This window comes from Metarhizium brunneum, chromosome 1, assembly GCF_013426205.1.
Source record: "Metarhizium brunneum chromosome 1, complete sequence".
In the NCBI taxonomy this organism is placed as follows: Eukaryota; Fungi; Ascomycota; class Sordariomycetes; order Hypocreales; family Clavicipitaceae; genus Metarhizium; species Metarhizium brunneum.
Window position 1 is genome coordinate 2,128,605 of NC_089422.1, and position 14,481 is coordinate 2,143,085.

Consider the following 14,481-nt stretch of genomic DNA (forward strand, 5'->3'; position numbering starts at 1 on the left):
CCTGTAAATAGCACCGTCGACAAGTTTTAACAACCAGTTGTCATGAAGGGCGAAAAAAAAAATAAGGATTGAATCCGTACGGTATGGAGCACGTCGTTTGCCCAAGTGCCTCCCCCGTCGTACCAGATCATCTGCCTCGGGGCTCGCCTGCGCCGCTATACCCAAGGGCCCTACGGAGTAGACACCCGGCATTCCTGGCGTCCATGTATCGACATGGACCAGTTCAAATGTTGACGTATCAATTGATGTATTTATGCCAGGCAAGCCCATCCCGGCCCAGGTTTTCTGTCTCCGGATCCGCGGGAATCGACGTGCGCTCGCCCCGAGCCCGACACGACAGAAACCTGGCCCAATCCTGTGTGCCCAAGGCCTTGGCACCGGCGGGCTTTTATTTTGACTCCAAATGTTCCATGTTCCACCAGACCCCGTCCTTCTCATGGCATCGCCATTTGTAAGCGCCACCACCGCCGGCAAGGCAAGCGCCGCAGTCGCTGTGCAACACGCAATGCGACATGGACTCTGCAGCTCGCAAGATGGCCCAATGCGTGGCCCAGAGACGGGGCCAAAAAAAAAAAAAAAACCAAGATTGACCCAGCCCTTGCTTGGGCTTGTGCCACCACCACGCCGACGCCGCACGAGATGTCGACGGTCTGACGGAAAAGGGGGAGGGGGGGGTCGGTCCCGTGGGAAGAAGGGGAGAAGGAGGCGGGGAACCTCTTTTGCCCATGACAGAATTCCCATTCATGCCGGCCCTCGCCATCGGACATGGACCAATGTGCGCATTCCATGTAGTCCATGGCCATGGCGACACGGGGGGCCACGATGCTACTACAAACATTGAAGAGACGTGGACTTGACGTGAGCCCAACGCTGGAATTGGGCAAGCCGCTGCCAATTTGCCGCTGCCGGCGAATGCAGTAGCCAGCTCCCCCATCTTCTCGGGCCTTGCCATCAATCGAATTGATGCTGGCCTCGTCCGAACGGCACCAGCGTCAAGCGACCAGACGTCACGCCAGGCCCCGTCTTCGGCGCCGTGCAGAGCACAACAGTTGGACGTGGACGTCTTCTCCCGGAATTGGCGCCAGTCTTTATCCACCTGGTGACCACCTTTTTGTCCCCTTTGTCCCTACGTCTTGTTGTCAAATGAAGCTGCCGGCCGCTGCATGCAGACGCAGCTCCCTACAGATAGATGCAAGCCAGAGTCAAACCCAACGACGTCTTTTGAGTCCTCCTCGGCGTTTGCCCCGGTCTATTACCTCGTCCGACCTCATGCCAACCAACTCATTTATGTACGTACATGACTTGACTCCACAGACGTCACGCCATTCACAATAAGCCATGTCAAATCACTGTGCTCTTTTATTGCTCTTGTCCCGGTAAAGTAATGATATTCACTTCGCAGCAGTTGGACGAGCCCGTTGCTGTCCATGCCGAGCACCAATTTCATCGCCCCCTGCGGAAGCATGGCGCCCTACTATTTTCCTCTTTTCCTTTTCCCCCATGCCGCCACTCCTCGTGAACCTGCCCACGCCGCCCGCAATCTAACGTTGCTTGATGCAGAAATCAAAAAGTGGCCCGAAGCGTCCCATAACTCGCTTCCCGTAAACGCCTAACAATATGCTTTTTCCATACGCCTCCCCCTTTGCGTACCGTGTCCCCCGGACAAATAGATTGGTGACTGTTCAAGCGGGGACTAACAATAATAAAATGCTGCCAAGGGATAAAAACGAGGCGCTCGATTCGCCGCTTCAGTATGCTATCTGTTAACAACACTGGCAGCACTACGACAGTAGTGACGACCTCTCCTGGCCCCGTCCGCAACGACATGCATGGAAGGGGCCCTTGAAGGGCGGTGAATGCCAACATATCTTTTTCTGGTGCTGTGTTCCGCCATGTCGTAGCTAGTGTACAATGAAACAAGGTGATTGGTATCAAATGTGTCTGCGAGGGGCCACCTCATCAGGTTGGAACCGTGGTCAGCATACCCCACGCGACATGCAAATAATGAAAAACAAATAGGTGTGCCCGTTGGCTTGGGTATCATGCCCATAGTGGGTCGGTGTTGAAGCCATGTATGTTGGAGATGATGAACCACTGATTTTCAGTGGTTTCGTGACTCGATGTGACTGTTTTGGGGAAAATATGGGTTGGTCGTGTAAGGTGTTGTGCGCGGCGAATACGCAAAGAATGTCCATCAGGATCGACTCGTGATTCGATGGAATGCGCTATTGATCCGGTTGCTTCTTCCAAACGAGTTTCTCACAGCCTTCACCGCAGCACGTCTTCTAGACCATGCCGATACTCATTTCTTTCCCCGGCTTCCGGATGAGGTAATCTTAGTGGTGCTCATTAGATCGCCGATGTACTTTTGAAGGAACTTGTTGTTGTTATCCAACTTGTCGTGCTCTTCACGCACTGCCTCGATACGATTGAATATGGTGATGAGAGACTCTTGCAAGGCTTTGGCGTGTCTAATATTCTAATTAGCTTATGCATTCATTTTTGATTTTTTTTTCTTTCACTAATGGGGGACACGACATCCCACGAGAAGCTCGAGTGTAGATTTGCTACCCTCCCACATCCAGAATCTCACCTTCGCATTTCTTCTCGGGCTTCTTTACCCAGTCTGTCAATGTCTTCGCTGGTTCGTCGAGGACTCATGGCTCTGACATCGTCGGGGCCGAATTGAGGGTCGACGGGACCAACTTCGGAACTGTCGCGTGGAACGACGAGGGGACCACTGCTTTTTCGGCTTGGCATTCGTGGGCGAGTGGGCACAGGCTGGTGAATCACAGGCTGACTGGTGTCGGGTTCATTGTTTTCAGAAGTGGCTGTCGACACCGAAGAGTCGGATCGCTCGATTGGGTGTGTGTGGCCATCGTAGCCATTGGATTGTGAGTCGGGATCGGTTGACATGGCCATCGAGCAGACTATGGCCGTTGCGCAACAAGTTCGTGATCGAGGTCAGTTGTCTCTGTAGGTGCCCGTCGGAGGGATCGTCGGAAGAAGAAAAAATATCTTGCACAGTGGCCCTGGTGTGGGAGCTGGTGCGTGTTGCCCACAACCTGAATCTGCACGTGTGTCGAGAGACGGTGGCAAGTGACGTCGAGCCCGTTGGAATTAGAGGCACTGGCACCAAGAAAGGTTGGGAGAAAAAATCAAGAGAAGAAATCAAGGCCGCCAATGGTAAAGAGAAGAAGTATTACAGAGCCGTTACAGCCATTCAAGGCGTGTGTTGTCGAACACGGCCACTGCGCCTTGGGAGTTGAAGGTGGAAGGCGGCGGGCGGGCAGAAGGCTGTGTGGTGGTGGTTGAAAAAGAAGGAGGGTCGAAAAGTTGCGACTCGGAGCAATGGCAGAGAGGAGGGAGGAGGGTGGATAAATGGACAATTGGGCACAGGTGCACCGTTGACCTGCCAGGCACTTGGAACAGTTGAGCTCCGGGTGGTTGCCGGCCGGCTCTAGGCGACCACAGCCAGCATTTGACCCCATAAGTCGAGGCACTGGGGCTGGCTGGTCAGTGCCGGATTGATGTCCATGTCTGGCCTGGTACCACCAGCACCAGGACGTCAAGCATCGAAGCGGGCCCGCGGCAGCTCCATACAGTGGATGGCAGACAGTGGACGGTGGCGCTGGGGCGACCCGTTGGCCTGACGGTACAAGTCAGGGGGTGGGCCGGATCCTCGAGGCGAGCGTTACGGAGTACGAGATGTCCGGTGCAAAGACACCAAGATTGATGAGTCGACACTCGTTGACTTCTTCTCTCTCCGGGACATGCATGCAGGGCTCGACAAGTCAAGACTGAATACTACTACAATACCCCGTACGGAGCACGGAGCACGGGGTACACGCTCGACCACGCAGAGTCAGCGGGTGTATGTCCAGTCAACTGATCAATTCATTGATGCCCTCTTTGCCAGGCGCCAACGACAGATGTTCCGCTGACAACATTGAACAGCCATTATAGGTGGGGGCCACACGTGCACTTTTGTCACTTCAACTTGGTACGACATTCAAGCAGCATCGAACTACAATACCGTTGAATGCTGCTTCTCTGTACCGATTATGTTCAATCGTCTCCCGGGCGTGGCACCTCATTGCCCAAGCCGTCTGCTACGTATGTACTATATCCATCCTCCCGATGCTCCTCTTGCGGCCGCTGCCAAAAGCCTCACGAAAACGGCCTATGGAGGCGCACCACCAGCCCGGAGGTACAATGTACATGTACCACAAACAGGCCAGGTGCCAGGCAATCAGAGCGCTTCAATGCTCACTGAACTCGCACTGCAATCCAACCAACACTGACATGGACGTTGGTCGCGACAACAAATGACTTGCGTTCCTTTTGTTGTCTTTAATGTTGTCTGCACGCAAATGACAAATACTTATGTACACACCTGGCATGCCAAACGACCGCAGGCGCACACTGTTTTTTGGTCCTCCCTCTTTGTCTCCCCCTCTCTTTCTCCCGGGCCCAAGTCGCAACCCGTGCCTATTTACGTATGTTTCTTCAATGTTGTCGCCAGCACACCCTCGTCCTTGTCCTGCATCGTAGTTGTGCCTGGCAAGAGTCAGTCAACGCTGTCTACTGTACGGCAAGAGTCATGTACCAGGACCTTCCGATTGGATCGTTTTCTTTCCTTTGGTTCCAAAGTTACATTACACTGGTACCAGACTTAAGTATAGATTGTCTGGGCGCCAACGAGCCTCCGTAGGCACTATTGATCGCTTGTCACTTTTGTATTCCAGTGGGCATGTTTGTCAGAGCACAGAGCACATATGGGTTTGACACGGGCGCCGATGCCTGCAGATTATTAGTACTAGTACTCCCTACAATCACGGCAAACTTGGTCTGGAGTTCGGGGACTGCACAGCCTTCATCATATTATACCTTCACATACCTTTTGGTTGCGTCATTGTGTTCTTGTATTGGGGGTCAGGGCAACAGCAGGGCTCGGCCGCAGCTAATTACTGCACACGTTGCACTTCTTTCACCGTTTTGCCAAGTAATCCTACTAGGATAGCTTCTTGCCATCTTAGGGATAGTATTCCGAAGCAATGTTGGCAAGATTATCGAGCAGGATGTGTTGAAGTGTCACGGTGAGTCCTTGGCAGGTGATTTGAAGTTTGAAGGCCATGTCACACGCCATCTGGCCTGTCCGAGAACTAGCAATCAATTCCAACCATCCACAACAAAAAAGGAGCATGGAAGCCTGACCGTCGTTCCAAAGTGGGTTATCATTTAGTTACTACTAGTATTCCGTACTAAGGAGACAATGATGAAGCGGGAAGTGGAGGCGACCAAGACAACAGATGCCCGAAATGTGTGTGTGGATGGCGTACGATTACTCCGTAGAATTGGGATACTAGTCCTCATGGGCGAATGAAGTGCTCAAGGGGGCCAAATTCGGGCTGGCTGTGGGAAATAGCGCGTCTACAACAGTCGAGTGATATCCCGAGAGCAGGGAAACTTGTAGGGCAACTAACTTGTACGGTGCAAAAGCAGAGGGGACCATTTGGCGTTGCAACGGATGACGATAGGCTCTAGTCGCTTGTGGATGGTGGATCGGCGCCTGGCGGCGCGCAGAGTGTTGTCATGGTGAGGATGAGGCGGATAAAAAATGACCGGTGATTACTGCTCAAGGCATCGACTTGGCCGTCCATCAACAAAGCCCGCAGAGAAAGCCGAAATGCCCGACGCTCAGCTCTTGCTCAACCCTTGCTTAGGTGGAGGAAACGTGTTGTATCTTTTCATCGTCATGCTACCTACATAGCCGTCAACGTGTCGTAGTTTGTTGATTTATCAATTGATCGCTGGCTACATCGTCCCCGGTGCTAAGATGACTGGGTAAATGTCACCACAGACACATGGAAATATGCCCGTGTCTGCTGGTTTAGCGTTAGCCTACCTCCTGAGCGGAGCAGAAGATCTCAACTGGGTACCGGATGTTTCCATTTGAACACTGAAGTGGGCGTTTCAAGACCATGCTTCCCCGATCCAGTTGACGATTTGGCTCCTTCCGTTTTCGTTTCCGTGAGACAAGAATTTCTCGGAGCCCTGAGCCCCAGATGTCCTTGGAACGCCGGAATTTATTTTCAAGGCTGTGCAGACAGCAAAATGACAGATGGCATGTTTATTGCCCAGAGCACGGTTGACTGGCCCCTTAGACATTATGGCACTGTTGCTATAAAAACAGGCCAGGACTGCGTCGTCGCAACGCTCATGGTCCAACAGGCTGTTTGTGCCGGAAGAGGTAGTTGGGCATTCCAAGTCCCACCGCCAAGGTCCAAAGGATAAGATCCCTCAGTAAAAAGCCACCCATGGCGAATGCCTCGGTTTGCATTATTAGCAGCGTGACAGGCAGAGATGTACTCCGTATCATAGGCCAAGAAGATGGTGCCGGTGACATCGAAGGACCCAATGGCTGATCAAGGGCATAGCTTGCCTGCGTCTGTCTGCCTTCCCGGCCAAGAAAAGGCTACGACGATTCGCTGGCTGGCAAGCTAGATGGCCAAGAGCATTGGTATTTGGACGAAAACACGACGAACAAAGGGATCAGCGGGTTGTGACGCCATAGGCGCCACAGGCTGGATCCTCCCCCTGCGACTCCGTAGACAAGGGTCGCACACCGGTGCTCGAAAATGACCCTTGTACGACGTCCTGGACGCCACACGATGCATGCCTTGCACGGTGCATCCGCAACATGGCCAACCTGCAGCTTGCAGCGGCGGGCATCCAGTCAGCCAGTCCGCGGGAGGCCCAAAGCCAATGGGTCTTTGAGGGGGACAGCACGGCTGCAGCGATTAAGGGGGGGAGAAAACAAAGAAAGGCAAGGGTGATTTGAGGAATACTGAGAGCAGAGAGGCAAGAGGCTCACCACGTATCACCACGCTGCAGCTTCAGAATGCCTGTCGGCTTGCCACGAGTCCCCCCTGTCGGCCGTGGTGCAGTTTGCAGGTACCTGGGTTCCGGTCCCGTGACCGGAATTTGCTGACCTGGGCAACTGGTAACGGGGCGGTCAAGCCACGGCGACATGGCAAATGGACCATGGGAACGTGTGCCCACAACCTGCATCATGAGGCAAAGCAGTGTTGTAGTGTTGTTGTTCGGTTCAGGGTCAGATGGAAGAATATTGAATCAACTGTACATACAATCCTAGGCAGAAACCCAGCGAGGGCGTCGTTGGCGGTAAAAGACTGTCAGCTTGGGCGGGAAGGTACGACCCTGGTGAGTACTTCAGAAAGTGAGGCAACACCTCTCGAACTGGCACGCCAATCACGCGTCAACGCGGACTTTGGGTAGAAACAACATCACACACATGACCGTTCGTCATTGGAACTGGTTCATCGTCAGCACCCTCGATTTTTTCCAGATCGTCTGCACTCCATTCCCACCATGGTAACGGCACCGTGGATCGTGCGGGTGCTGTCAGCCGCGGGCAAACTAGGCGAACCAACTGTCTGTTCTTTCAAGCCGCCCACCCCGTCAAAGTTGAAGGGGCCAGTCTGGGGATTTCTTAGCTGCATTGCCACGCCGCCCTTTGCCGTTCTCGAGATGCAATTCAGATTCACGCTACTCCGTACTCCGTACTTGGACGGCCGCACACAGGGTCTGTCTGCATTCAATGGGCTGAGAGGGAATGGTCCTGGCCGCAAGAAGCCGTGCTAAATCTCAACACCCAATTTGTCACAACCCTCAACTGACCCCTGTGTTGCTTGTTGCTAAAATTTCGCTGTTCGACATTAGATCTGTCATAACACTGAAAAGAGCATTGCCAATATCTGTAACTCAATATAGCAATCTTCTAGATGTGGACATCCCTCAAGGGGCTCTTTCTACTACTATGTACTAATTCAACAACATATTTGTATCCGCACCCTTCCCTCTTCCTACCCGCCGCACGGCGATGCTCCATCCTCGTGGACAAAGCGGGGACATGGAAATTAGCATCAACAAGTAAATCGCTATCATACAAAACGGCGGCCCCCGCTCATCCTCACCACCTCCTTTTGGCTTGTTTGGGCCAGTGAGAAACCAAAACCTCGTTGAAAGGAGGGATTGGTAGTAATTCTCCTCACCTCGTCTGGCACCCCGGGTGGATTCGCCTGATGTCATGGATCGGCACTGCTCCGTGTACCGGGGTATTTGAAAACAGTACTACGCAACGCTCGCTGGCCTTACCAGCTTGCCAGCCTCAGACTTCCCAGATCTCCAAGGCAGGATACGGAGTGTTTGCCACCTGTGGCCTCATATCGCATCAAGTGGTTCAACAGCCTCGCAATTTTTCTGACAGCACAGCCGTGGCGTCGCTGGGGATTTTTGTGAATCGATTTTCGTGGCCAAACCCGCAGGTGCCGACTCTAACAATCTTGGCCATCTAGGAGGAGGGGAATGCTCCCGTGGCAGGAATCAGGCAGATGTTTTCAGACTGATTGGTTCCTGCAGTTGTTGTACAAGTTAATACTTGGCTATCGTCATGGGGCATGCCATTTCCCGCGACCGACGTCACAAAGTTGTCCGGGATGAAATAGGACCAAAACTGTGACGTACTTGGACTCAGCTATTTGCCCCAACAGAAACAACATTGTGGTTTTCAATGTTGCTGCTGAGTCAAGTTGATTAATGAATTACATACGGAGTCGCTCAGACACATCTTGCTATCCATGACAGCACATTGTATTTGTTCGGAGCTAGTCAACTGGGTGGAAATGGCGGGTGTAGCAGGCGAGGTCATTAGCTGTCTCACAACTACGTTGAGACAGCCATCATAGCGTCAACAAAGCGTCAATTTTTAAACCCTCAGGCACCTCGCACAGTACGAGAGGTAAGCATGACGTTGCCATGCTACATCGCTTGCGGTATGGTTCACACATCGACAATTGGCGATGCAACCTGACCTGCCTGTCTGCTTCTTCGCACTTTGTTTCTATCGTTGACTGAAACAGCCTTGATCGCAGATCACCAGCTACGAAGTGCCGGTTACCCAGCGCGTGCCAAGAATGCACGGCTGTCTCTCAACTGCACAAAGTTGTCGGCATCGCAATAGCGCCGGAATTCGTCCCTATCAAGCCAGTGGCATTCGTACCGAACATGCTGTTCGTCAACTACAACTTGAAGTCTTCTATCCCCTCCCCGCGTGCATACATGCCCCCAAGTTCTTGACCCCACGGCCCTGATACCCGCCAGGTGTTTTATATCGTTCATTTTATGTCTCCATGACCGAATCTAGCACCGATCATCGGGCTCAGCCATCAAATGAAACACTCACGTCTTCAGTCTTTTGTTCATCACACAGATGTCGAGTAGCGGTCAATTAACTGCTGCCTGCTGAATATTGCGTAATTCAACTGCTACTGTATGCAACACCGAGACAACTTTGACGTTATCGGGCGTCGTGTCTCCGGTGCTTTCATGTCTCTCTGGCACGCCGGCCAGCCCGGATGTTGCTCTTATGTCAAATCTGCCTTTGCTATACATCCGGCCCGCCAATATTTCTGCGGGTGTCAATTTTCGGAAAGTTTCTAGGTTTACTGTTTATATCCTGGTCTAGCGGCAAGACCGGTCATTGTTATCGACCATGAGTTCCCGAAGGAAGAGGTTGGGATGAAGAGATTGGCCCGGCCGCAGGTAATCGTAATACGCTTCTCATTATTCCTTTATTGCCCCCTACACAGTGAAGTACTTGTGTATAGAAGGGTAGTTTATCGGCTTGCTGGCTCAAACCTAGACTACTACAGGCACACGATTTGCTGGAAATGTTACAGAGTTACTCATGGCATATCTACAGCTAGTTTGGATCCAGACCATCAAGTCCTGGCCAGGCCAGCTGACTTGATACATCGATTTCCGCAGGTTTCTTTGGCTAAGCTAATACATTATTCCGTCTCCTATCTCTCATTTACCCGCTCGACAATGAACTCCTTCCGCGCTGGTAGACACATAGATTAGATCATACATGCTCACATTTCCACCATGACCATGCTATAGTTCAATTAGTCGAGAATATTGTGATTCCATTCAAGTGTTCACATTACACATGTGCAAAGGGCTCATTGCGAAATTCGAATCGCTCCTGGAAGCGGAACGTGCCCTTTATTTCTAGCCACGCCATCCGTCACCGGCGCCGAGTATCCAATTCATTTTCATGAGTTTCAGCCCATGCCTCGTGATGAAAATTGCCGTGTCGAAGGACCACTGCACAAATCCCTCTCCGCCGACATCTTCTTTGGACAGCGATAGGTCGTGTAGTTCTCGGAAAAGAAGGAAGTGGAAGGAAGAGATATCTACAAGGGCAAGAACTACATCACCATTATCTCGTGCTCTCTAAAGGCGGAATCCAACCCAACTCCCCCCTTGAGCAACTTTGTGCAATCACTTTTCAGAATATGAAGGCGTGAAAACCACCTCAACTATGGTGTGCGTACTCGTCTTCTGGTCGAGCGGCGAGATGGGATATTCCGTCAGCGCGGGCTTCGTCTTGCCCACAGTGCTATTCACATCCCTCAACGGTTGCAAACCCGGTAGAACCCAGTGCCTCCAAAGGCAAAATTGGGCTCGTCTGGCGTGGCAGCGTCCGGGTCAACTAACACCAACCTGTATGATGTGTCAATCGATGCATCGGGCTGCAAGTTTGGCACGATTGCCAATGAGCACCTTGCTCTCCGACACAGGGTCACCAATTATAAATTACAATAACCCAAGAGCAGCGAGAAATACGATACCTCAGGATCAAACTGAACCGACGGCACAGTCTTTAATTTCTGTCACACGAAAGAGATTTCCTAGTTCGGCTGCCTTCCCGTCAAACGGGATAGACAGTTGGGTCGAGGGCTAGAAGTCCGAGGCATCAGGGTCGGTGCGCTACCCGGGACAAGGCCAGCGCGGACGAGAGAGTCAGAGAGTGCCTGCACATGGGAACCGAGACTCATCCTGTCTGCTACTTCAGTGGGGATATTTATAACAAGAAAAAAATAAATAAAAATAGGTGTGTTAAAGGGAGGTAAATAAATCGGAGAGCGATGGACTTACTTCCACGCCGGGGTTATGCTCGTCTGCGTCGGGTACAGTGCCGTCGCGACGCTGAGGGCGCGGTAGGTCGCTTTCTGCGCTGGTGGAAAGTCACGCTGTCAAATGCCGGATTCACCATTTCCAGCCCAGACATGATTGCCCTTGGCATGGGGGAGATCCAGGGACCAGAACCCCAGACGGACGATCCCACGTGTTGCCAAGCTCATTTTCTACAGACTGGCTGGATTCTATGCGCTTGGCGTTTTGGCAGTGGCCATCCTTTGCAGTTTCAGGAACAAGAGGCTCATGGGGGTCATTGAAGATAACGCCGCCGGGTCGGCTGCCAGTCTGTGGGTGATTGGGATTGAGAACTTGGGCATCACGGGGCTACCCGGCTTGATCAATGCCACTATTCTCCTCTCGGGCATGTCTTGCGGAAAGGGTCATCTTTACTCGTCGTCCAGAACGCTTTATGGCCTGGCAAGAGGTATACCGTCTCGCTTCTCTGTTCACAAGCTGACTTTACTTACACCCGAGCAGAGACAAGCTGACACTATCCAGACGGCCAAGCACCCAGATCCCTCGTCAAGTGCACCGAATCTGGCGTCCCCGTCTATTTCGTTGCCCTCGTGAGCCTCATCACCTGCATAACGTTTCTTGTGACTGCTATCTTGTATTTTGGATGCAAGGTTTGGAGGGTGACCGAGACGGTTGATTCGCAGACGGCGGATTTGGTGAGTGGCAAGGCCGAGGTTGATGAAGAGTGCAAGATCTAGGATGAGGATGGGATCGAGGAGAATGACAAGGCGAGGCTAATAGAGATGCCCCTTTAGAAGAGATGTTAGGAGAGAGTGTGGTAGTTGATTACACTTGGTTAACTAGATTAATAAGAGAGTGACAGATAGTATTTCTGTATTAGGTCTACAAGTTAGATCCTAAACCGTCTTTATATTCGTCGCGTGTGATGAGGATGGGATCGAGGAGAATAACAAGGCGAGGCTAATGGAGATGCCCCTTTGGAAGAGATGTTAGGAGAGAGTATGGTAGTTGATTACACTCGGTTAACTAGATCAATAAGAGAGTGACGGATAGTATTTCTGTATTGGGTCTACAAGTTAGATCCTATGCCGTCTTTATATTCGTCGCGTGTCATTTTAAACGTCGTCAATCTCAATCTTCACCAGGATTGTACACTTAGTCTCCCCGCCCTTCATATCCATCATGCGAATGAAACTCCATCCAGGCACGGCATACAGTAGCCGAATAGCGGCCACAGCAATCATGGGGTTTCTAGCCCACGCATCGTCACTCTTGATGAGCATCCGCAGGAAGACCAACTCATTATCTTCATAGACCCATTCCAGTGTCTCATCCCAAATTGGCTCTGTAACCGGAGGGTTGTCACCCCTATGTAGAATGCTGAATTTGTGATGTTTATACGGCGTCGTCTTGCGCTTATATGTGTCACCTTCAATGTCGCCTGGGCTGTACAAGTTACATGTCAGGTACGGCCTGAGAGAGTCTGCCTCTCGGTCTTCGTGGACGGGGATATCCGTTGCTCCGGCGACATGCAAACGGAGTCTTTTTTTCTTGCCAGTGAGGATTCTGCCGTCGCCGCCGCTTCGAAGGGCTGCTGGCTTCAGGATGTAGCCCTCTGAGCCGCTGAACAACGCGTCGTTGAGCTGATTGCTTGTGCCAAATGTTTGCCAATTGAGAGCGCAGATTTGCGCGCCGATGGCCCAGAACTTGAGGGGCTTGAGGTTTGATGAGGAGATTCGTGTGCCCTTGGGGTAGACGCGCATGAGGTGTTGAGAGTTGTGGGCAGCGATGGCGATGGATTCATCGGGGAGGTGTGAGGACAGACCCGATTCGGAGACGTTGATGAGGTGGTGGTGCGGCCCGTTTACAAGAGTACCTGGGTTGAACCAGGAGTTGTCGACTGGTTTCACAGACTGGGCGTATACACCCAAGTCTGCTAGTTCGGGAATGATGCCGGCGGGAGCAGCTTCTTTTGTCTTCTCCTTGTATGCCTTTCGAGCGGCTTTGGCTTCCTCCCCTTCCTGCTCATTGTCCGACGGCGACTCGCTCTCGGATTCCTCAGCGGCGCCGACATCTCCCTTGAGATCGTACTCGACAATGACAGCAATACAGGCGCCCAAATCAGCCAGACACACATGTTCATCTTCGCCGCTCTGTTCTCGATGTCCCTTCTGTATGACCGGCTGAGCAAGTAGTCGATCCCCAAGAACCTCCTTCATAATCTCCACCAGTCGCTTCTGTCCCTGCTCACCGCAATGGTTCTCGAGCGACAGCAAAATAGGCGCAACAGCATACGAGGGGTCCTTTTGCGCAATGGCCTTTTCCTCGTCAAAGACATCCCGAATAGTCTCACACACCTGCCTGAACAAGATATGCGACACCAGAGTGAAACCGTGAGTGACCTTGGGTTCCTCAGGATTCGCGCTGTTATCCCAGGCGTCTATTTCAACACACCGCGACCCCGTCTTCAAGGCAGTCTCGTATGCCGATGCCGACGACGTCCCGTACAGCTGGTGCGCCATGAGATATGTGTTGTGGCTGGAGCTGATGAAGTATTCTGGCAAGGGGCGGGACCTGTCCAGCAGCGACTCGGGCACGTCGAAGTGAGATTTGCCCAGCAAGCTGCGCAAGGCAGGAGTGGTTTCATTGGAGCCGATGCCTGCATCGTGCTCTGCAATGACTTTCTGCTTGGCAAGGTATTTGCGAAGAGCATTGCTGACGTTGAGCTGCTGCTTTGCGTGGTGAGCTTTCCGCGTGCTGCGACCTCCGCCGCCCACAGAGTCGACGGCAATGCCCTCCCCTCCGTCTTCGTCGTCGGAGCCGAAGGGATTGAGCTTGGAAAATTTGGATGAAATGTGATGATCTGCCATGGTGGCGGTGGTGAATGTTGGTTGAAAAGGCAGCAGGATGGGGGTGTGTGCCAGAGGTCAAGTTCAATGTTGGGTTGGACGTGCCGGAGATTCGCCCGTGCGACGCCAAGTCCACTGTTGACACTCGCCGACCATGTGAGAGGATGGCTGTGTTGGTTGCGTGCCAAGGCATAGGCATGAGCTGAAGGTTCACATGTTGATCTTCGTTGGTTCTTGTGAGGCGGGGTCATGACGGCATCGCCACACTTTAATTCCGTTTGATACAAAACAGAAATGGAGATGGATGGCATTTCCGTCGGAAGTCTCCCGTGATGAAATATTGCCCATCTGCAATGCAGGGACCCCCGGAGTGCCCCAGTTGTGCAAGCAGGGCCGCCACGTTGGGCAACACCATTGGGCTCAGGCTGGAAATGCGATTGACTTCCAAGAACGGCGCGCGGCGAAGCTGCTCTGGAGCCAGCAACTCTGTGCCCCTGGCGCATGCCTGAGAACCCAGGCATCCACGCCAAATGCCAAGCAAGATTCTCAGGCACAAACCCAGGGCCCCACTCTGGCCGTTGACAAA

At 52.5% G+C, this 14,481-nt stretch overlaps 3 protein-coding genes across 3 annotated transcripts; 1 reads left to right on the forward strand and 2 right to left on the reverse strand.

Moving 5' to 3' along the window:
• Window positions 1-2,302: 2,302 nt before the first annotated feature.
• On the reverse strand, window positions 2,303-2,916 carry G6M90_00g006570 (uncharacterized protein; the record flags this gene model as incomplete). The annotated part of the gene is made up of 2 exons (XM_014694364.1): window positions 2,303-2,471; window positions 2,594-2,916. The coding sequence occupies 2 exons, from the start codon at window positions 2,914-2,916 to the stop codon at window positions 2,303-2,305; spliced, it is 492 nt and encodes a 163-aa protein (XP_014549850.1).
• An 8,397-nt stretch (window positions 2,917-11,313) lies between these two features.
• AGP2_0 (General amino acid permease AGP2) lies at window positions 11,314-11,783 on the forward strand (the record flags this gene model as incomplete). Its single annotated transcript, XM_014694363.1, has 2 exons — window positions 11,314-11,494; window positions 11,569-11,783. 2 exons carry the CDS (start codon window positions 11,314-11,316, stop codon window positions 11,781-11,783), a joined length of 396 nt encoding a protein of 131 aa, XP_014549849.1.
• Window positions 11,784-12,161: 378 nt separating this feature from the next.
• On the reverse strand, window positions 12,162-13,916 carry plc1_0 (1-phosphatidylinositol 4,5-bisphosphate phosphodiesterase 1; the record flags this gene model as incomplete). The annotated part of the gene is made up of 1 exon (XM_014694362.1): window positions 12,162-13,916. The coding sequence occupies one exon, from the start codon at window positions 13,914-13,916 to the stop codon at window positions 12,162-12,164; it is 1,755 nt and encodes a 584-aa protein (XP_014549848.1).
• Window positions 13,917-14,481: the final 565 nt, after the last annotated feature.